Genomic DNA, 24,083 nt, shown 5'->3' with positions numbered 1-24,083 from the left:
GTGTGTCTGCCTCTCTTGAATTTATTTCAAAAAAAAAATGACACTAAAATAGTCATGCTGTAATGTCATTATTTTGGGAAAGACACACATGGGAAACATTTTCTTACCTGTTTTTTCCTATTGTGATGAGAAATAATCCAGAATAACTCAGCACATACCACCCCATCCTGAAGGTTTATTTCAAAATCACTTGTTGGAATTCGGACAGCGTGCTTCTGGTTCATCTTCATGGCTCCCAGGGTAGCCTGTGAGAGCGGGTTCAGGCCTAGAGCGTGCAGGAACAGTCTCCCTCCTATCACCATGCGCACTACTTTGAGTTCATCTTAATGATCAACCAGACACTTCTCTTGGGTCTGAAATGCCTTGTGCAATTTTATAAAAAGAGAATTGTCTTCCTAATTCTGTTTTACTTAATAAAGATGTTCATATCTAACCTTGGAGAATGTCTAAGTTGGGAGGTGACAGATTTGTGACAGGGAGCTGGCTGAGCAGTAAGATGAACTCTAAGTAGTGCACATGGTGATAGTTGAGCTGATGGCATTACAGATTGAGCTGTGGCCACAGGGGATGCCCATGGGGTATGCTTGTCCCTCATTGGACCTGAAGACATTCTACAGGATGTCACTGTTGCTTAGTGCAGTGCTGTGATGAGATCCTGGTCCCAGACAGAAGGAAAGTGAACAAGTATGGGCCTTTCCCAACTTTGCTACCACGTGACCTGGGTATGTTGCTTCCCCTCACTGATCACTCCTTTGTTCCTTTTGGTCAGCTAAGAGGATATGTCCTGTCTGATGCCCTTGGCAGACCCAGAATCTTGGTAATATTACCTCTCTCCTCAGTGATTCAGGTTCTTAGTCCTAAAGGCTGACCACTGTGCTGAGCCTCTCCTTGGCTCCTGGCACTTAGTGGGCTTTTAAATCTTAGGCCCGGTGCGGTGACTCATACCTGTAATCTCAGCACTTTGGGAGGCCAGGCAGGAGAATTGCTTGAGCTCAGGAGTTTGAGACCAGCCTGGGCAACAGTTAGACCTCAGTCGCCACAAAAAAAATTTTTTTTAATTAGCTGGGCCTGGTAGCATGTGCCTATAGTCTCAGCTACTCAGGAGGCTGAGGCAAGAGGATTGCTTGAGCCCATGAGTTTGAGGCTGCAGTGAGCTGTGATCATGCCACTGCACTCCAGCCTGAGTGACAGACAAGATGCTTTGTCAGTCAACCAACCAACCAACCAGTCAATCATTCAGTCTTGTGCAGAACTGTCAAGACTACAGCTGTATCCAGACAGAATCTGAATTTCTCTGCCCAAGTGACTCAGGTGTCAAGCTGCCTCTCAGTCTGGAGCAGGGACCTGCTGTTCCCTGCAGCTGCTCCCATGGCTGGTCACGCAGCCCAGCTGGTGGCTTGATTGGGCCACTTTGAGACTCACCTGATCCCATAGCCTTGCTATTCCCTGAGAAGCCTAGGGCAGAGACCAACTGCTCTGGGAGAAAACTTTCTGCTGCTGAAACATGGGCTGAGGCGACTCCAGGAGGGCCCTGGCTAGTAGCATAGGATTCCACAGAAAAAAAGGCTCACACCTATAATCCCAGCCCTTTGGGAGGCCAAGGTGGGTGGATCACTTGAGGTCAGGAGTTCGAGACCAGCCTGGCCAACATGCTGAAACCCCATCTCTACTAAAAAATATAAAAATTAGCTGGGCATGGTGGTGCACACCTGTAATCCAAGCTACTGGGGAGGCTGAGGCATGAGAGTCACTTGAACCTTGGAAGCAGAGATGGAGTGAGCTGAGATTGCACTACTGCACTCCAGCCTGAGCAACAGAGCCAGATTCCATCTCAAAAAAAAAAAAAAAAAAAATTTCTGTGAGAGGTGGCATTAGGGCCCAGGCCAAGTGGCCTGTCCAGCCTCTGTGAATCCTAGTGGTTTGAATGACACGCTGCCCGGATGATTTTGAAGCAGAGCCCCAGGCAGCGTAGGAGAACCCCTTGCTGGCGCTGTCTTTATGAGAGCCTGGTTAGGAGCATGCCTAGTCCTGCACCTGTCTCATCACAGCGGCAATGTCTTTGGAGGACTTGACTTTGAAGTATGGTTATCTGTTCTGTACCTTGTTCTATTGCTGCATAGTAGTGTGTTTACCTTTAGAAGCCCTGCAGTCTACCAGATTAAGCCCTTTTAATTAGCAATTCAATTTTAGGTTATAGGAAGCCTAATTTACTTAACTTTGAGGTTGCTTTTGGAAAACATCTTGGTGTAATGGAGAAAATATTACCTTAGCAAGCGGGCAGAACTGGTGTTGAATACTAGTCTCCACCACCCATTACTTGGACAACTGTGGGCAAATTACTGAACATCAATTTTTTTGACTTTAGAGACAGAAGTAATGATAGTAATAATAATTACTATACAATAACTATAGTGGCAACAACGATTCATTATGTACTATGTTCATAGCACTTACTGAGGACCAAGTATTGTTTTAAGCCCTTCTATGTATCTGACTCACAACAGTTCTGTAATGTAGGTTCCATTATTGTCTCTCTTTTACAGATAAGCCAAGCGAGACACAGAGAGGATAGGTAACTTGCCCGCTGTTGCCCAGATCATAAGTAATGGCTCTGGGATTCAAGCCCAGGCAGCCTGACTCTGGAGTCTGTGTTTCTTCCTGCATTTCCAGGCTCTCACAGAGAATCATGAAGATTCTTGTGATAACACGTGGAACAGGACCTAGAACAAAGTCTTGTACCTTGTTGGTGCTCAAAACATGTTGGTCACTCTATGTCACCCCTTCCTGTTGCTAAGCTAAGGCTTTGGACTGTTGACTGTGGCAGTGAGGAAGGTCTTGGGTCTCTGGCTGTGTGTTCTGAACACAGGGTAAGGTAAAGAAAGGTGGAGTCACCTTTTCACCAAAAGTCAGACGGTTTCATCTCGGCCATGGACAGGTCATTCCAGCAAGGTGTGCTTTGTGCTTATGGGAGTCCTTCAGTTTCTTCCCTCCAACAGGAGAAATAATTGCCCCCATTACCCTTACCTGGATTATAGATTGCTGAATCTGTTACTCAGAAGTGATCCATTTAGCTTTCCAGCTGAGCCACATACAGACAGTGTCAAAACAAACTGGTCTGAATTCGGGGCTTCACTGGCTGAGTCAGTAAAGATGGAGTTGAGTGGGGACAGTGCTCAAGTGGAATGTGGTGGGCACTCTGGAGAGGGGAGTCAGGTGTCAAAGGTGGGATTACCTCCACTCACGTTTTATCCCAGGTCCTAGCCCTGCCGTGTAGGTACAGTAGGCCAGGATGGGCGAGCCCAGAGACCCAAGGACTCTGCCTGCTTTAATGCACATGCACCCCCCACCCCCTACCGTACACATACACATATGCGCCCAGTGCTGTTTAGAGTCTATTTATTGACTTTCTCCCACCTAAAGGAAATGTTATAGACTGCTCCATACTGAAGACAGTGATTAGAAAGGGGAAGTTGTAAAATAGAGATGACTTGTTTCTTTACGTTGGGAATGTAAAAACCACAATGATATATGTTTTTTGTTTATAGGTTTGTCTATAGATTTTGAGCATCCGAAGTTGACCCCTGACTACGTCTACTTTGCTGCTCCCTCAGCCTTTAAAGAAATGTCTGTCGCTTATGATGATTCCATTGGAGTAGAAGTTTCAAGCGACAGCTTCTGGGAGGTAACGCACCAGCTTTCTTCCAGTGAATGAAGTGGCCAGGCCAATAGCGCCTGGCAGGCCTTTTGTTTTTTTGGTGGAGGTTGGGAAATGAGGCGAACATACCCCAAAACCAGCCAGGCACTTGGAGTCAGACCTAGACAGCAGCAGTAAAAGTGTGGACACCTGTTTTTAGCCAGTTCAGGTACGCCTTAGCCATCATTGAAGGCAGTGAACTCACCTCGCTAGGAAAGTCTGAGACTTACACAGGCTAGGGATGTTCACGAAAGGTCTTGGCGATCACCTTCCTTTTTGTGTTTGCCATGGTGTGACTGGGAGTGATAGACACTAATTGCTCGGCTTATCCTGCGAGGCACTTTACTGTTGAGTTTCATGTAGAAACACAGAGGGCTGTGATTTGACATCATGCTGGACAGCACAGGCTAGTGGCCAGAGGGCAAATGCCTTCGAACTTGTTAGAGCATCTGCCGCCAGTCTATACCCTTGATTAGCTCTCTTCCTGATTCGATTATTTTTGTTTTTTGCGGTGGTGGAGGACGGGAGTCGTTGTTCCTGAGTCCCACGTAATTTTCTTGCCTGCTGGTTAATGTAGAGTACATCTTTTTTTTTGTTTTTTAAGAGTTGAGGTCTTGCTCTGTTGCACAGGCTGTAAGTGCAGTGGTACTATCATGGCTCACTAAGCCTTGATCTCCTGGGCTCAAGCCATCCTCCCACCTCAGCCTACTGAGTAGCTGGGCCTACAGGAGTCAATTTTTGGTCTAATTTTGGCCATGTGGCAAAACCCCTGGAGCTTTTCTGGCAGTTGTAGCCTTCATGGAAAGAGGCTTTGCAGAAGCCTCTTTCTGTGGAATCCTATGCTACTAGCCAGGGCCCTCCTGGAGTCGCCTCAGCCCATGTTTCAGCAGCAGAAAGTTTTCTCCCAGAGCAGTTGGTCTCTGCCCTAGGCTTCTCAGGGAATAGCAAGGCTATGGGATTTTCTTTTTAGAAAACTCTGAGCTCTGATCCCAGCTGTGCTGTTGCTAGCTGTGTGACCTTGGGCAAGTTGCCCAACTGATCTGAGCCCCGCGATCTTCATCTGTGAAGTGGGGGATACTGTTGGCCTCTGAGGGGGGCTGCCAGATAAGATAAGAACATGGATGGCAATGATACAGGAGGCTCCAGTGGTAGAAGAGATGAGGGTGATGCCCTGGTGTTTGCTGTGGGCTGGCATGCAGTCATTTTCCAAACAAATGATCACAGTGATACGCATTGTGATATAGACAAGTGGGAGAAGAGATGAGGGTGATGCCCTGGTGTTTGCTGTGGGCTGGCATGCAGTCATTTTCCAAACAAATGATCACAGTGATACGCATTGTGATATAGACAAGTGATCACAGGTGCCCAAGTTTTAAAAAAAGATGGGCAAGGAGCTCAAAACTCTGTCAACACATTTTTCCCTGTGTCTTGGACAAAAAGATCATCATTGACTTTTAGCCGAATACCTTTTGTTAAAAGTATGTTTACTGAGTACCTATAGTGTGCTAGGCAAGAGATATGACACACAGAGTCCCTGCCCTCCAGGAGCTGGCTTCTGCCACAGCAGCAGTAAATGCGGAAAAGCACAGAGCATACAAGCCCTCTCTGCTGCCACCCCTCGGCTGGTGGCATCCTTCTGGAGGGCTGAGGGAGTACCCAGCTCAAATTTCAGCAGCTGGAGAGGCACATCTACGTGGGAAATATTTCACTTAAGACAGCAAGAGTGGCAGGAGCTGGGACAGTCAAACAGGTCACCAGCCACATCTCACAGCATGGCAGGAAGGTTGGCGGTGAAACTAGATGAAGCTGTATTAGAATCAGCAGTTACAAGATGTGGTTTGGAGGTGCTCCTGCAACAGTGCTAGAATTCAGGACTGCCTCTGCCCCCACCTGCAGGTATAGGTTCACAGTAATCAGGTCCTGCTGGCTGGCCCCCAGAGAGACTGTGGCCTCATCAGTGTCATAGGAGCACTCATGGAGCCAGCGACAGCTGTGCAAAGCCTTCCTGTGAGCTCCCATGATGCTGGCCTTTAGAAATGCAGGCCCTTGTTCTCACCACTGAACCAAAACTAACTATAGATAGAAACCTTTCCAGTTATGGGGAGCCTCTCTTTGTAACTGTAGTGACATTGCTGGCTAGCATCAATCAGTCCCTGCCTTGAGCTTGGTGATGGTGCAGACAGGACAAGCACACTCAAAAGGCCCTTCCTTGTGAGGGATGGGCCGGGAGAGGCAATGAGGACAGGTGAAGACATTGCTTTGGAACCAGAGGTCTGGGTTTGACTACTGGCCTGATCACTTACTTCCTATGTATGGCTTTGGGCAAGTTGCTGATTTTCTTTGCCTTCATTTCCCCATCCATAAGATGGGGGTAATAATGGTACCCACATACTAGTATTATGAGGGTTAAAAGAATGAATACATGTGTTTGTTTTAGGGCATCAGGGCAAGGCTGATGGGGGACCCTTCCCTCTGACATGGGAGCTGAGGGAGTCCGTGCACACACTCGATGTCTGTTTCTGTGTGCCCTTGGTGGCATTGTCTTAATTACCCACTTGGTGGCAGAAACTGCTGGGAAAATTGCGTAGCTAAACATAGTGCTATTATGGACATCTTCAGCTGCTTGTTAAAAAACATTTAGGTGAACGTTGCCAGTGTATATTGTCAGCATATAGTAAATCAAGTAGCTTTAACAAGTCCAGTAATTAAGCTCTTATGTTCCCTGTTAAATTCTCAACCGCAGTAATGTCAGTAGACAAACATATCTATCTCCTTTTGCCCAAAAATGCTCAAGCGGGCTCTGCTAAGCTTGTGATGCTGTCCCTGAAATGACTCTCCAGCTGGTATCAACTCTGCAGCGCTGCTGTCGTCTGCTTCCTCCATGACGGATGTTCGTTGAGTGGCGGGGCGACTGCTCAGCGCACTGACCTGCAGGGTCTCTGAGAAACTCAGGTGCACACTGCCAACTGCACATCTTCCCAGGCAGACAGCAAGCTCCTCTTTCCCATGGAAGGACACTTTTCCAAAGAAAGCCTGTGGTCTTGAGATGGAAAAGCTTTCTGTGTTTAATTTTACTCCTTTCCATGGATACTTGGGAATATGTCATTCCCAAGGGGTAGTAACTGGAATATGTCATTCCAGAGCCATTTTCTGTGTGGCTGTGTCCTCCAGGGGCCTTTGGTGTGACATTTGGAGGAATAAGATAGACCTTAGCAGGTCATCATGCCAGGTGCTGTAGGATTTGCTGGAGTTCACCTGGGGGAAGGGGCAGGAAAGGCAGCATGGAAGCCTGGAATATCCCTATACTTGGATGCTTGCTAGACGAATGAAGGAACTCATACTGATCTGTGAGAGGAGAGGTTACCCTCAGGGACTTAATACTGAATAGAGGTATTTAATGCATATTCAGAAGGAGAACCTCTCACATTCCCCGACCCTGTAGATTTATGGAAAAAAGAAAAAAGAGGAAGAGAGGAGAGGGGATCAGTTCCCACAAAGAAGGTGCTTATGGAGTATGAGAGCAGGCGGGACCACCCCCAGCTCTGCCTCTCAGTGACATGGTCTGCTGAGGGGAGTCAGCAGAGAAGGCCTGTGGTTGAGTAGGGTTGGGCCAAGAATTGGGAACAGGTAGAGGGATGGTATTCCAGGCTGGAACCATGTCTGTAGCCTGATTGTAATCTTAAAGAGGACTGAGGACCTTGACCTTTTTTGAGCTAAGGGCCAGTTTTGGAGCACGATGGGAAGTTGTGTGGGATTAGAGTGGCAGGGGCCAAGTGGAGGCGGTTCCCCAAGTGGGTGCTCCCTCAGCCGGTCCAGGCCTGGCCTGGTCTGCCCACAGGCTTCATGGCAGGGCATGGGGCAGATTGGTTGCTTCTGGCAAGTTTTTCTGACTTGTTCCAGGAGCCGGGGGTCCTCCTCCTGCCTCTCTGCCTCTGGGCACTGCTTCCAGGCCTTCCCTGCGGTTCTGGGAGCTGGTGTACCAAAGGGCCTGGGCTGTGAGCCATGGGCTTTTCAAGTGTCACCGGTGCTGCCTGGATCTCTGAGGGCTCCTTGGGGGCCAGGCTAGGAGGGCAGGCACTGCTTATTTTAGGAACTGGAGCCTGAGTCTGCCTGAACAAAAGCTCCCCACAGATGGGATTTCTGCTCAGCTATCAGCTCTCTGTGCATTAGAGCTCAGATCTCCTGGATGAACCCAGACTGGGTCTGACCTCTCTGCACTGTCTTGTGGGTACAAAGAGCCCCTGAGAAGAAGAAGAATATTTGGGGAGATGAAGATAACATAGGTATCTTGCATCAAATATTCTGAGAATGTTAGCCCTGAAGAGTTGGCATGTGACTCTCAGCATTGACCGTTCCCTGCCAGGAAGGCGCTCCTTATAGGTTGTTTGTAATTTGCTCTGAGTCGGGCTGGTTTCCCTCAGACTCTAGCACTGCAGGACAGCTCGTCACGTGAAAACGCCTCTGTATACATTGTCCATGTGGAATGGTATGCACTTTCTCCATCCTTCCACACCAATTTTATAGGACACATATTTAGAAGCTGCAATGGCCCAGGCCTTGGGCTAAGTCCTGGGCGCCCCACATGAGAACACAGTCTCGGGCCTCCTAGAGCCAGCATTACGTGGAGAGCAGACTGGAGGTGTCAGAGCGGTGCCCTGAGTGCAAGCATGAAGCGAGCTAATGTCAGTATGCCTCATGCTCAGCAGCAGTGACCAGCTCTGCCTACTCTCCAGCCGCCTCCATGCACGCTGACCCCAACGACTTTTCCGTGTGATGGCTTGCCTTTGCCAGCCCTGCAGGAGCAGCATGCCCACATCCACAGCCTCCTTGGAACAGAGTGTGTATCAGCTTAGTTATCACCCCACTGTGCCCAAACACGGCTGCTAGCTTAGTGGCCCACATTAGTTTCACTAAAGTTTCTAAAAATTACCATGAATTATTTCTTTCCACCAAACTAGTATCTGCTGAACCATGAACAAGGATTAAGGCATCAGCTCCTCAGTCTCCACCCCACTGCCAGGTAGCCCATCTAGAAAAGCAGAGTGGATGGCTCCCTGCCCTGCTGAGAAGCTTCAGTTTTCTGCATCACCTTCAAAATAGAACCATACCCTTTAGCATGGCTAAGATACTAGCATGAGTTGACAGCCAGCTGGACTCCCTGGCCCTTCCTGAGAATCTCTGCCCTGGGCTCCAGCGAAGCTGAGCCACCCTTGGCTCCCATCCACAAAGATCTGCATCCCAGCCTGGTGTGGCTTGGAGGATTCTTTCCTCCACCCAGACTTTGATCTCTTTCCTAGGGAGCTGCTCTGGGAAAGGAAGAGCCTTCCCTGACTCCTCTGGGCAGGCTTGGGCAGTCTTCCCTGTGCTAGCCAGCATTTCCTAGCCTGTAACATGGCATTAATTTCCTACTTCCCAGGATGGTTGTAAGAACTACAGAGAACACCCGCAAAGAGGCTAAAATTGTGTGTGGTAGTTTTTTTCTTTTTTGGCAAAAACTCTTTATCCTACCCTGATGTTACACACAAAATAGAGACATGGTATATATTGCATAATCTTCGTTTAAGGTTCTTATCCTTATTTTGGGGAGGGTTGCGTTTCTGATGGCATTTGGCCATCCTGGGATTTCTGAACAGGCTGCTACAGCCCACTCTTCAGAGCACTCTCTACCTACCTTTTTCAGGAATGAGTTGTATTCATGTGAATTTCTTCTAAGCCAGTGAGAAAATAGTTTTCCTAAGAGCCTGTCCTTCTGTGTTGGGTGACCCTCCCTCTGAACTATACTGGACGTTTCCATTACGTTTCAGATAGGCTTTGTCATCCTGTGGGGCAGATCAGGGCCCTCAACATGTGGGCTGCCTTTGTCTTGGCCAAGTTTGGCTGACCATGAACCTCATGACTCTTCAGAATTATGTGTTTTTAAATGGGTGGTTTTCACAGTTCAGAATACACAACCTGAGCAATGCTTGGATGTTTATGAAAACACGTAGAAGTCAACATTGGACACTTGCCTGCTCTAATCTCAACTTTAACATTGAGATTAGAGCAGAAAGGAGCCTTTGCTGTCCAATCTCCACCCAGTAATGGAGGTTTTTCTAATGATGTGATGGGTTTTAACCAAGCTGTGCTTTGTCCCCACTGGTCAGTCAGTTCAGGCTGTCTGGATTTAGCACCCCGCCCACTACCTGGCCTGAGCTTGGGGCTGGGATGCAGAGGTGAATGTGACAGGGCCAGTCCCTGTTTTCTTGAAGCTCACAGGCCAGCAACAGCACCGAGACAGTTCCACAAGTGACTGCCCTTTCCCTTGGACAGTTTTCAGCACTGCTGCCATCTCTGTCCATGGCCGATGTTCCCTAGGTCATGGGAGGGACTTACATACATGAAGGAGTGGGTGGCGGTGGGTAGTTAGGTAGATGTGACTCAAGGTCTCACAGGAACCTCTCCTGCTGGGTTCAGAACTAGCCTGGTTCCCACAGTGGCCCCCTGCATGCAGGGCAGACATGGCAGGGACCAGCCCCGGCCCACACGAGTCCCCTTTACCCATCCACCAGGAGCACTGCAGGGAGCCAGCCGGGGAGTTTATTTTGGCTGGCTGCCGCAGGCCATCGAATCTGTCATTTTGCTTTCAGCTCATGCCCTTTGATGTATGCCATCTACAACATTGTGTTCGGCCTGTGTGCTTAGTCATTCCTGATACTGGGAAAAATCAAGTTCCACTTTCAGTGGAGGAAGAGAAAGCAGAATTCAGTGTACACTGTTGCAGGTCAGGCTCAGCCAGCAGTCATGACCTGTTGCTGTTCTGTGATGGACTTTCCAGGCCAGGGAGGGCACTTGCTGGTTGTTGGCACTGGGCCAGCAGCACCGATGAGCATGCTGACACCCAGAGTTTATCTTGTCTGGGGTCACAGGGCACCTGCATGGTAGGGCCAAGTCTCAATGACTCCCAAGCCCGAGTGCTCTCTCAGCATCCTCTCTACATTTACTGTTTCTGCAGCCACACATGGGAGCGTGGCACATGCAGAGACAGGAAAAGGTGGATGGATGAATGAGGTCGCCTTTCCTTCTGTTGTGCAGGCAGACCTGTCTCCCCTGTCTAAATGCCATCATTCAAAATGCAGAGAAAGAGTTCTTTTTGCCTTGAGGGAATTTAGCACTTCAGGGTTTTGTGCTGTCAAGAAGCTTGTCTTTTGAGGATAAAATTTTATTTTCTCATTTGATTTCAGTGATGTCAGAGTAACTTTCTAAAGCTGTTTAAGAGACATATTTTTCCTTTCTACTCCGTAACAAATCTGCTGTCATTTTAGAGCAGGTGTTCTCTGTAGTACTCATTAGACTATGGTGGCTTAGCTCCATGGAGGCATGTGTGGATAAATGATTGTTTGGGCTGGGCACAGTGTAGGGGGTAGAGCTGGGGTGCCCTGGTACAGAGATGGGGAGAGGAGCCCACAGTCCAGTAGTGGGGACTGGCAGAGTAACAGGAGTCATGGAGTAAACTGGGATTCGGATGCAGGGGGCTAGGTCCAGGGTGGAAGTAGACTGGAGTAGGGCATGGGGGGCTGTGGAAGCCCAAACTGGGGAGAGGAAGGGAACAGAAGGAGGCGGGGAGGCTTCCTGGAAGAATTGCTCCTCCAGCTTTTCCTGGCTGGCAATTTCCCCACTAGGTCATCTGGCTTTGGATTGAGCCAGTCTTGGATGTCTCTCACACTCCCCATCAGTCAGGGGTTGCCTTGGGGTTTCTGCCAAAAGCCTCGGGTCTTCAGCAAGTTTAGGGACCGGGCAAATGACCTCATCATGACGGCTCTTCCAGGAAGGTGGTGCCTGCGTCAGTGGGCGCTTCCCTGGGGAGCAAAGGAGAGCAAAAACGGCAGCCACGGGCCAAACTCCTGCCACTTGCTGGGTGCTTGGCTGAAGGCGAGTGAGGAGCACACTTCTTCCCAGAGACCCAGAGCTCCACAGTAGGGTCTTGGGGGCCGTGGCACACAGGGTGGCACGTGTGTAGGGTATCGCCGGGCCTTTACGACATCGGTGTAACATGCACGACACACACCAAGGGAGCAGAGTGTGGGGAACCTGGCCAGCAAGCGGCCTCTAGGAGGAGTTGAGTTCCACACAGCCGTGCGTAGACGCATCCTTCCACTCTACGTTATTTATCTTACGTGTTCTGCCTTTGGAGTTAGGATCTGAAAATTGCAGTTTCTGGGTTTCTATTTCATCTGTTTTTTATTTTGTCGTTTTGAACATTTCAGTTAAAGATTAATAACTCAATTGGCCTTTTAGGTTGTCAAAATCTGGGATTCGTGCTTTTAAATTATCAAACAACGAGGGGTGCTTTCAGGGTAGATACAGGTTTCAGGAACAGAGGTTAGGGCCAGTCAGTGTTGGGGGCAAGAACTGAAAACCCAGAGTTGGGACAGAAGTAAGGCCCCGAGGAAAGGACAGGACTAGCGCTGGGTCAGAATCGAGCCAGGATTGCAGATCAGACTCAAGGTGATTTGGAAGCTGCATCTGTTGATAAAACAATAGCAGCAGGTCCAGGCCTAGGCGGGGAGCATCCGTCTCTGTCTCTTCTTCTTCTTCTTTTTTTTTTTTAAGATGGGGTTTCACCATGATGGCCAGGCTGGTCTTGAACTCCTGACCTCAGGTGATCCACCCACCTCGGCCTCCCAAAGTCCTAGGATTACAGGCATGAGGCACCGCACCCAGCTGCGTCTCTAACCCTCTTGGGTCCTGCAACCTAAATAGCATCACCTCATTTGCAGATGGGGGGCCCAGTGAGGTTAGGTGGTAGTCTGGGGTTGTGGTTCAAGGTAGCACTGAGGTGTGGAACTGCTAGGGCCTTCATTCCAGGGCTGGGACAAGTTGGGAGCCCAGTGGTGGACAAACTGGTAGGAACTTTGGGGACCAGGATGAGTGGAATCCCATAGAAATGAGGATGCAGTTTGAGACCCGAAAGCAAGGCACAGACATGATGATTTTTCAAGTACACCTGTTACTGTTTGGTGTTTTCAAACATACATCACAGATTTCACAACCCTAAGATCAACAGTCATCCCCGTTTGGAAAGGAAGATTCAGTGTAGGGGTTAGGTTAGATTGGAAGAAAGTTCCAGAAGCTGTCACCATGGAGACGCCTGGCAGGTGTGTACAGGATACAACATCAGCCAGGCACATGCACACCCTCCCCAGGGATGTGGGTGAGAGGTAGTGACCCTGCAGGGCACAGTCCTGAGGAGAAGGTACTTAGTCCTGGAGCCCTCCCAGCTGCCTGGGGCACAGGTAGGCTTAGGGATAAAGTAACTCAGGCCCTTGATTTCCCTGAAAGCTTTGTAGCTGCAGTGAAGGCCCAGTGAGGCACTGCAGCCCACTGTTTACCTGACTCTCTCAGGAATGTGCAGAAGGACCAGAAGCTGCTCATCCTTCAGCCATGCAGTTACTGGCTGATGATGTGCTAAGAGTTGATTCCTTTTAGGTACCATGGGGAGAGCTTGTATGACTCCACAGTATTAAGAACTGATAAATAGGCCAGGCATGGTGGCTCACACCTATAATCCCAGCACTTTCGGAGGCTGAGGCAGGCAGATCACCTGAGGTCAAGAGTTCTAGACCAGCCTGGCCAACATAGCGAAGCCCTGTCTCTACTAAAAATACAAAAATTAGCTGAGCATAGTGGCGGGCGCCTATAATCCTAGCTACTTGGGAGGCTGAGGCAGGAGAATCGCTTGAACCTGGGAGGCAGAGGTTGCAATGAGCCAAGATCGTACCATTGCACTCTAGCCTGGTAACAGAGTGAAACTCCGTCTCAAAAAAACAAAACAAAACCAGAAAAGCAACGGATAGATACAGGATCACGAGTTGTTTCATTGGCCATGCCTCTGAGGTCTCAGCAACTTCCCAGTCCCTTCCTTTCCACAGGGAATGGAAATCCCAGCTCCCAGATCCCAGCACCATTTGGTCTCTGAGAAGATAGGATGCCCTCTCTCTGCCTGGCATGGATGATGGAGACATATAGAGGCATAGTAGTTGCCCTCAGAACCCACTATTTTAATGCATTTTGGCATGTGACAGCACATGTCCACAAAGGGTACCAGGGGAGGGGTGAGCCGTAGGGGAGGTGTCCCAGGGGCAGCAGCACCCCCAGCTCACTCTCCGCGGGCCTTGTGGCATCTTCCTCTGGCTGTCAGAAAGCGGCCTTGCCTCAGAGCTGCCTTCAGCTCTTGCCACAAACATCGCTTCCTCCAGGCAGCCCTGAGTACCCAGAGTATTCCTTCTCAGAATTTGTCACTGTCTCATTGCTTTATTTTTCTAGCCATCAGTTCCATGAGGGACAGTGTCATGGCAGTTTGTTCACTGCTGTATACCTAGGGCCTCGTGGCCCTTCACACACAGTGGTTGTTCATTAAATATCTCTGAGTGGCAAGAGGGTGTTGCCAGACACTCGGAAATGGAATTATGAATGCTTGGCAGGGAGCCAGCCAGCTGGTGGCATCAACAGACTGGAAACTGTTCCCTCTGCACTCTGGAGAGGAAGGGACAAGGGCGAGCCAGCTGGTCCAAGCTGAGCCACGGAAGGAAGAACCCCCTGGTGGTGCTCTTCCAGGTAAACCTATGGAACCAGAGTCAAATGTTTTACCCAGAGCTGATCAGGTATGCCAGGAAGCTCCAACATCAGCTTCAATCAGAAACCCTGGAATCGTGAAGGCTCACCCCACCCCCACCCCTGGCCCCCAGACGGGGTGAAGAAGTGGCTTAGCAAGAAGTTAGATCTTGTCAGGCAATAGCCGTGGCTGGTGGAAAGCCCAGCTGGCTGGGAAGAAACCTACCCTGCAGTGCCTCCTGTCCAGGGGCACTTGGTCCTCACAGGAATAGCTCTGACTCTACTTGACAACTAAAAGGACAGAAATATATGGAGAGGAACTTGTATAAAGTTACACATTTCAGGGCAGGGCCAGATCTGTGCTGCTCCCCTCATGAAAGTAGGTGAAGGGAAGGAGGTCCCGTTAGGGCGGAGAAATCCGATGGATTTGAACAAGATATCAGAAGCACATTTCGCCCATCTTGTTGACAGCTGCAGAACTGGAATCAAGGGATTCCTAAAGAGTTGCCTCTCATGCTTGTCTTCCAGGCTGACAGAGGAGATGCTGGAGCTTCTTGGCATACTTGGTCAGCTTTGGATAAAACATTTGACTTTGGTTCCATGGGCTTGCCTGGAGAGGGGTACCACCAGGAGCTCTTCTGTTGGTCAGCTTGGCACAGCTGGCTAACCCTTGACCCTTCCTCTCCAGGGTGCAGAGGGAGCAGCTGTTGTGCTTGGGCCTTCAGGGCCACAGACTAAAGGGCATGATCATCCTGAGGTTAAAATCAGGGTCGTCTTTGCCAACAGGTCCTAGTAGTTTACAGGCTTGGGGTTCCTGGGAACATGGTTGGTGTATGATGGGGATGGGAGCAGGGCCTGTGTGCTGCTTGGAGTCTGGAATTCTGTTTGTGATTCTTGCTGGAGCCCACAGAGCTGGCTGGAAGTATACACACCATGTGATGTTGACCAGTAAGTCTCGGTTTATACTAGCTCTGATCCTGGCCCGAGGGAGGTTTGGGCAGGTGGCCTCTCCTGCTGCGGCATGACCATGAGCGACGGTATCTCTTCAAAGTTCAGTTTCCTTTTCTGTAAAATAGGGACACTAGGCCACCTGCGGTGACCCACGCCTGTAATCCCAGCACTTTGGGAGGCCCAATTGGGAGGATTGCTTGAGCCCAGGAGTTGGAAATCAGCCCTGACAACATAGTAAGAACCTGTCTCTACAAAAAATATAAAAAATTAGCCAGGTGTGGTGGTACATACCTGTGGTCCCAGCTACTCAGAGGCTGAAGCAGGAGGATTGCTTTAGCCAGGAGGGTCATGCCTCTGATTGTGCCACCACACTCTAGCCTGGGAAATAGAGTGAGGCCCTTCTCACAAATAAAATAATAAAATTCAATTTAATTTTTAAAAATAGACATCAATAATATCCCCTGGCTAGCACTATCACAAAATTAAGTGGGGTGGCAAGTAAAACTGTCAGTACCCTACCTGGCTGAGTATGGGCATGCTCTATTATGATGCCGTCACTAGTGAAAATCACTCAGTGTGTGGTGCCTGTTGCCGGGAGGCTTGCAGTCTAGCTAGGGAAGTGAGGCTAATGTGCTCGAGGCAATTTTGAAACGAGCTGTGGCCCAAGGGGCATGGGGACGGTGTTTGGAAGGGCCATTGTAGCCCCTAGCTGGACCAGATGGCAGGAGCCCTCAGACAAGTCTCCCCTGTCTGTGGGTGCAGGTGGTGTAGACTGGGCCAGTGCTCTACACTGGTGCTCCAACAAGGACGGGCTGCATCAGAGAAGCTTCCATGGGGAAAAGGAGCCAAGACTTAACAGAGAGCTGGGATAGGGGCAGGTAGGAGGGGCTCTCATTCATCAATACTGTTCCTGTCACCATTTCTCCACCTGCAGTTGATATCTAGGCCCCCTCCCCATCTTTAATGTTACAGCCTTTATTAGCATCTGCCCTCATAAACTTTGCACCCCTACTTCATGTGCACACATTCTTAGTTGATGTAAATGGCGTCATGCCCCACATCATTTTGTTTCTGTTCCAGGTCAGTGTGTCCGCGTGGTCTTGCATCCTTCCTCCTGCTGCACTGCTGGGCCCCGTGCTTACCCATGCATTCCCGAGGGAGAAGCCCCCTGCCTGCCCTGGGACCCAAGGGAACATTTCTGTGGGGATGTGAGCCTGGAATGAAGTTGCTGGGTTGTTGTAGGGCACCTGCATGCTTCATGACTTAATGACTGCTGGGTCATGTGCAGAGGCCTGCCTAGCCCAGTCTGCTTTCCACTAATACATCCAGTAAAGGGTGCTATACACCCACCTCTGCCCACACTTGGCCTTTCCCACTCTCTAGTGGTTGTCAGTCTACAGGTGTAGAGCTGCCTTGCAGTTCTCAGGCACATCTCTCCAGACACCCACGTGCAGAGGTGTCTGTGTGCTCTGTGTGCTGTCAGCCCAGCTACTCAGGAGACTGGGGCAGGAGAATTGCTTGAACTAGGAGATGGAGGTTACAGTGAGCCGAGATCACGCCACTGCACTCCAGCCTGGGCGACAGAGCTAGACTCCATCTCAATTCTGTTTAAGGAGCCCTACCATGAGTTACAAAGGTATTCATCTACATTTTCTTCTGGTCATGTTATGGTTTTACTTCACATTTTTATGGGGTGCCTGCTGTGTGGTAGACTCTGTGGATAACAACGGAGAAAGAGTGGTGGATTAGAAAGGCACAGGTCCACACCCCCTCAGGGCACAGAGTCTGAAGGTATTAGGGGTTGGGAGCACCGCAGAGCTTGGTGTGGTCCTGTGTCTGCACAGCAGACCTTTCCCCAGTGTCTTTGTGAAAGGCACCTTGGGACTGTTTACACCAGACACATGCAGGATGGAGGAGGAGCTGGCACAGCCTCCCGTCCCTCCAGCACGCCTGTGGTAGTAAGCCTCTGGGTTTCAAGTAGGGCTCCTTTCTCTGCTCCTGATTACATGGATGTTTCTGCATAGGGATGGTTGAGACTCCAGCCCCCACCTCATCCTAGCTGACTTTAAAACTGAGGCTTGCCTGACACTGGGTTCTTGGAGGAACAATTAGAAGCCTAGCTCACTGAGAGGGAGTGGGTGCGGCCTAGTGGAGGGCAAGCAGCAGGGCCAGTCCTGGGCTCCGGGAAGGGAATGGGGAAGGGAGTGGATTCCCTAGAGGCAGAGCTTGATTGTGAGGGATGTGGCCCCAAGGCCCATCCCTGGGAGGCAGGAGAGTGACCTCCGAGGACCCTAGAAAGGAGCGTGCTCCTGTCATCCCAGTGCTTTAGGAGACTGAGGCAGGTGGATCACCTGAGGTCGGGAATTTGAGATGAGCCTGACCAATTTTTAGTAGAGAAACCCCATCTTTACTAAAAATACAAAATTAGCTGGGCATGGTTTTGGACACCTGTAATCTCATTTACTCAGGAGGCTGAGACAGGAGAATCTCTTGAACCTGGGAGGCAGTTGTTGCGGTGAGCCGACATCACACCATTGCACTCCAGCCTGGGCAACAAGAGAAAGGAGGTTCTCTTTCCCGAGCCTGCTGGGCCCAGCCTGGAGAAGGTGGAGATGTTGTATGCAGAGAAGCCTGTCTGGTAGCCAGGAATCCCATTACCTCTGTCCCTGCATTCGCCACCTGGAGGGTGGCAGCTCCCTTTTCCAGCTCGCCTGCCCTGGGTTCCACTGTTGCAGCCCTGTTCTCTGAAGGCTGCTGTCATCCTTCCTTCCAGGATGTACCCACCCCCACCAGCCTTCTGAGCCCCACCAGTCCCCAAGCCCAACACTCTTCAGGATGAAGGCCCAGCCCTCACCTTTCTCACCATCTGCCCTCCCTCATTACCAGTCATTCTCTGTGTTCTGTGTTCCATTCCCAGCTGACTTCTCTCAGTGCCCCACAGTCGCCATGACTGACACATCTTCCTTTTTCTGATGCTGTTCCCTGCACCTGGAATTATTTCCCTGGCCTCACCTTTAATCTGACTAGCCTCCCAGCTGTCCTTGAAGATGCCCTTTGGATATTGCCTTCAGGGTACCTCTCAGCCCCTCCTCCCCGCTAGTTCCAGTGCCCCAGTGTGGAGTCCCTCAGTAGGTACATGGTTGGCACTCCATCTGCCAGGCAGTCCTTTAGGGCAGTGAAGGAACATCCAGGCACATGTATGCTGAACATTTGTCTTTGGTAGCTTAGTTTATGAGTGGAGTGAGCCTGAATTTAGAGGAAGTTGGGAACATAGCTTCATACCTGGTTCAAAAATAAGGCTTTTGTGAATGAATCAATTAATACGTTTGGAAGAAAGCATGCTTATATTCAGTTTCTACGTAAAGTTTTCAGCCATTGCCATTTGGCTATCCCAAAACAAGCTCATGTTTTGAAAAAGTGAAAGAGAGCTTTTTAATTATGAAACTGATAGAGAAGGAGAGATCGAAGATGGCTGGTTAGGAGCAGCTCAGGATTGCAGCTCCCAGTGAAAGCGCAGAGGGTGAGTGGACGCCGCATTTCCAGATGGATTTTTATTGCCCACAGACCAGGAAATTCCCAGTCAGAGGAGCCCCACAGGTTGCCAGCGCGGCTATTTTGGCTAGCGCAGCTGTTTTGCCGGCGCCCCGGCGTGGCGGTTCCCGGTGTAGAGTAAACGGGACTGGGTCCCCTGTTAGCCAGCAAGGGGAGCTCCGGGAAGGCAGAGTCACCCATTCATCTGATTTAAAAAAAAGGGGACTGAAACAGGGAGCCAGGCCAGGAGATTCCTGGGCAAAAAAGTGCTACGAATCACAGTGCTGCTGTTTCAGCTGGTGCAGTGGGTCGCTGCATGGGAAATCACACAGATCCCAGTGCCTTTTCAACAGGCGACTAGAACACCTGGGAGAGAGTCAACCGTTCAAGTAAAAAAAAAAGAGGCTCTGAGGCAGGGAGCCAGGTGATCAGGCTCGGCTGGTCCCACCCCCTCAACACACACATGAAAAAACAGCAATTGGAAACGCTCTGGGTTGAGAGTTTCACAGCAAGCACAGCTGAACCCGGGATGGTCCAGCTCTGTGGGGGAGGGACGTCCGCCATTACCGAGGCACTCCACCACTATGGAGGCAGTCCGCCGTTGCTGAGGCAGCCTGCTGTTGCCAAGGCAACCCACCATTACAGAGAGAGTCTGTCATTATAGAGGCAGGCCACCATTGCCGAGGCAGTTCTAACTACACCCATATAAACAGAACTGCAGGGGAGTTCACACGGCAGCTGGGCGGAGCCCACAGCAGCTCAGTGAAGCCTCTGCAGGCAGACAGTGACTAGGCTGCCTCCTTGCTGGGCAGGGCAGCCCTGAAAAAAAGAGGCAGCAGCACAGCGGAAACTCATAAATAAAGCCCTAACTCCCTGGGACAGAACACCTGGGGAAAAAAAGGGGTTTATGAGTTCTGCTGCAGGAGACTTAAACATACCTGCCCAGCAGCTCTGAATGAACAACAGAGCTCACAGCTCAGCACTTGAGCTCCTATAAAGGACAGACTGTCTCCTCAAGCAGCTCCCTGAACCCCGTATATCCAAAGAGTCACCTCATAAAGGAGAGCTCAGACTGACATTTGGCGGGTATCCTTCTGGGACAAAGCAGAAGAAGAAACTGGTAGCAACCCTTACTGTTCTGCAGCTGCTGCAGGTGATCCCCAGGCAAGCAGGGCCTGGAGTGGACCTCAGCAGTCCTACAGCAGAGGGGCCAGACTGTTAGAAGGAGAACTAAGAAACAGAAATAACTTCATCATCAACAAACAGGATGTCCACTCAGAGACCCAATCAGAAAGTCAGTAACTACAAAGACGACAGGTGGATAAATCCACAAAGATGGGAAGAAACCAGTGTAAGAAGGATGAAAACACCTGAAACCAGGACACCTCTCCTCCTACAAGGGATCACAACTCCTCACCAGCAAGGGAACAAGGCTGGATGGAGAATGAGTGTGATGAAATGACAGAATCAGCCTTCAGAAGGTGGGTAATAAGAAACTTCTGTGAGCTAAAAGAACATGTTCTAACCCAATGCAAAGAAACTAAGAACCTTGAAAAAAGATTTGACAAAATGCTAACGAGAATGGACAACTTAGAGAGGAATATAAGTGAATTGGTAGAGCTGAAAAACACAACACGAGAACTTCGCGAAGCATGCACAAGTTTCAACAGCCAAATTGACAAAGCAGAAGAAAGGATATCAGAGGTTGAAGATCAACTCAGTGAAATAAAACGAGAAGGCAAGATTAGAGAAAACAGGGTAAAAAGGAATGAACAAAGTCAACAAGAAATATGGGACTATGTGAAAAGACCTAATCTACATTTGATAGGTGTACCTGAATGTGACGAAGAGAATGAATCCAAGCTGGAAAATACTCTTCAGGATATTATCCAGGAAAACTTCCCCAACCTAGCAAGGCAAGCCAATATTCAAGTCCAGGAAATACAGAGACCACCACAAAGATCTTCCTCAAGAAGAGCAACCCCAAGGCACATAATCGTCAGATTCACCAGGGTTGAAATGAAGGAGAAAATACTAAGGGCAGCCAGAGAGAAAGGTCGGGTTACCCACAAAGGGAAGCCCATCAGACAGCAGATCTCTCAGCAGAAACCCTACAAGCCAGAAGAGAGTGGGGGCCAATATTCAACATCCTTAAAGAAAAGAGCTTTCAACCCAGAATTTCATATCCAGCCAAACTAAGCTTCATAAGTGAAGGAAAAATAAAATCCTTTGTGAACAAGCAAGTACTCAGAGATTTCATCACCACTAGGCCTGCTTTACAAGAGCTCCTGAAAGAGGAACTACACATAGAAAAGAACAACCAGTACCAGCCTCTCCAAAAACGTACCAAATGGTAAAGAGCATCAACACAATGAAGAATCTGCATCAACTAACGGGCAAAACAGCCAGCTAGCATCAAAATGGCAGTATCAAATTCACACATAACAATATTAACCCTAAATGTAAATGGACTAAATGCCCCAATCAAAAGACACAGACTGGCAAATTTGATAAAAAGCCAAAACCCATCAGTGTGCTGTATCCAGGAAACCCATCTCACATGCAAGGATACACAAAGGCTCAAAATAAAGGGATGGAGGAAGATTTACCAAGCAAATGGAGAGCAAAAGAAAAAGCAGGAGTTGCAATTCTCATCTCTGATAAAATAGACTTTAAAGCAACAAAGATCAAACGAGACAAAGAAGGATATTACATAATGGTAAAAGGATCAATGCAACAAGAAGAGCTAACGATCCTAAATATATATGCACCCAATACAGGAGCACCCAGATACATAAAGCAAGTTCTTAATGACTTACAAAGAGACTTAGACTCCCACACAATAATAGTGGGAGACTTTAACACCCCATTGTCAATATTAGACAGATCAACGAGACAGAAAATTAACAAGGATATCCAGGACTTGAACTCAGACCTGAACCAAGCAAACCTAATAGACATTTACAGAACTCTCCACCCTAAATCCACAGAATATACCTTCTTCTCAGCACCACATCACACCTACTCTAAAATTGACCACATAATTGGAAGTAAATCACTCCTCAGCAAATGCAAAAGAACGGAAATGATAACAGTCTCTCAGACCACAGTGCAATCAAGTTAGAACTCAGAATTCAGAAACCAACCCAGAACTGCACAGCTTCATGAAAACTGAACAACTTTCTCTTGAATGTTGACTGGATAAACAATGAAATGAAGGCAGAAATAAAGATGTTCTTCGAAACCAATGAGAACAAAGACACAACATACTAGAATCTCTGGGACACATTTAAAGCAGTCTCTAGAGGAAAATATAATAGCAATAAGTGCCCACATGAGAAGCAAGGAGAGATCTAAAATTGACACCCTGTCATCAAAATTGAAAGAGCTAGAGGAGCAAGATCAAAAAAACTCAAAACCTAGCAGAAGACAAGAAATATCTAAGATCAGAGCACAACTGAAGGAGATAGAGACACAAAAAACCCTTCAAAAAATCAATAAATCCAGGAGCTGGTTTTTTGAAAAGATCAACAAAATAGACCACTAGCCAGATTAATAAAAAGAAAAGAGAAAATAACCAAATAGATGCAATAAAAAATGATAAAGGGGATATCACCACAGATTCCACAGAGATTATTACAAACAACTCTATGCACATAAACTAGGAAACCTGGAAGAAATGGATAAATTCGGCCAGGTGCGGTGGCTCACACCTGTAATCCCAGCACTTTGGGAGGCCGAGGCGGGTGGATCACAAGGTCAAAAGATCGAGACCATCCTGGTCAACATGGTGAAACCCCATCTCTACTAAAAATACAAAAAATTAGCTGGGCATGGTGGCGCGTGCCTGTAATCCCAGCTACTCAGGAGGCTGAGGCAGGAGAATTGCCTGAACCCAGGAGGCGGAGGTTGCAATGAGCCGAGACCACGCTGTTGCACTCCAGTTACCCAGCTTGGGTAACAAGAGCGAAACTCTGTCTCAAAAAAAAAAAAAAAAAAGAAATGGATAAATTCCTGGACACTTGCCTCCTCCCAAGCCTAAACCAGGAAGTAGTTGAAACCCTGTATAGACCAATAACAAGGTCTGAAGTTGAGGCAGCAATTAAGAATCTACCACCCAAAAAAAGCCCAGGTCCAGATGGATTCACAGCCGAATTCTACCAGACATACAAAGGAGCTGGTACCATTCTTTCTGAAACTATTTCAAATAATCCAAAAAGACGGAATCCTTCCCAAATCATTTTATGAGACCAACATCATCCTGATACCAAAACCCGGCAGAAATTCAACAAGAAAAGAAAACTTCAGGCCAATATCCATGATGAACATAGATGCAAAAATCTTCAATAAAATACTGGCAAGCCGATTGCAGCAGCACATCAAAAAGCTTATCCACCATGATCAAGTAGGATTCATCCCGGGGATGCAAGACTAGTTCAACATACGCAAGTCTATAAACGTAATTCACCACATAAACAGAACCAAAGACAAAAACCACATGATTATCTCAATTGATGCAGAGAAGGCTGTCGACAAAATTCAACAGCCCTTTATGCTAAAAACACTCAATAAACTAGGTATTGATGGAATGTATCTCAAAATACTAAAAGCTATTTATGACAAACCAACAGCCAATATCATACTGAATGGGCAAAAACTGGAAGCATTCCCGTTGAAATCTGGCACTAGACAAGGATGCCCTCTCTCACCACTCCTATTCAATATAGTACTGGAAGTTCTAGCCAGAGCAATCAGGCAAGAAAAAGAAATAAAGTGTATTTCAAATAGGAAAGGAGGAAGTCAAATTGTCTCTATTTGCAGACGACATGATTGTATATCTAGAAGACCCCATCGTCTCAGCCCAAAATCTCCTGAAACTGATAAGCAACTTCAGCAAAATCTCAGGATGCAAAATCAATGTGCAAAAATCACAAGCATTCCTATACACCAATAACAGACTTAAAGAGAGCCAAATCAAGAACGAACTGCCATTCACAATTGCTACAAACAGAATAAAATACCTAGGAATACAACTAACAAGGAATGTAAAGGACGTCTTCAAGGAGAACTACAAACCGCTGCTCAGCTAAATAAGAGAGGACACAGATGGAGAAACATTCCATGTTCATGGTTAGGAAGAATCAATATCGTGAAAATGGCCATACTGCCCAAAGTAATTTACAGATTCAATGCTATCCCCATCAAGCTACCAAAGACCTTCACAGAACTGGAAAAAACCACCTTAAACTTCATATGGAACCAAAAGAGCGCCCGCATAGTCAAGTCAATTCTAAGCAAAAAGAACAAAGCAGGAGGC

General features: G+C 48.4%; 1 protein-coding gene across 6 annotated transcripts in view; it reads left to right on the top strand.

Moving 5' to 3' along the window:
• PACSIN2 (protein kinase C and casein kinase substrate in neurons 2) overlaps positions 1 to 24,083 on the top strand; it is a 142,675-nt gene that overhangs the window by 79,675 nt on the left and 38,917 nt on the right. For 5 of the 6 annotated variants that reach the window (XR_010339396.1, XR_010339395.1, XM_064368167.1 and 2 more), the window contains exon 2: positions 3,546 to 3,682. The exons of the other annotated variant lie outside the window; for it this stretch is intronic. Coding sequence is in view for 3 of the 5 variants with exons in the window: in XM_064368167.1 (XP_064224237.1) it covers positions 3,623 to 3,682 (60 nt within the window). In the remaining 2 variants the exon portion in view is untranslated. The remainder of the gene's footprint in view (positions 1 to 3,545; positions 3,683 to 24,083) is intronic. 6 annotated transcript variants of the gene reach the window in all.

The sequence above is a fragment of the Aotus nancymaae genome, unplaced genomic scaffold (genome assembly GCF_030222135.1).
Source record: "Aotus nancymaae isolate 86718 unplaced genomic scaffold, 86718_ANA_hifiasm-v0.15.2.pri h1tg000076l, whole genome shotgun sequence".
NCBI lineage: Eukaryota > Metazoa > Chordata > Mammalia > Primates > Aotidae > Aotus > Aotus nancymaae.
The sequence above is the reverse complement of the archived record's forward strand: the minus strand, read 5'-3'. Positions and strand labels throughout refer to the sequence as shown.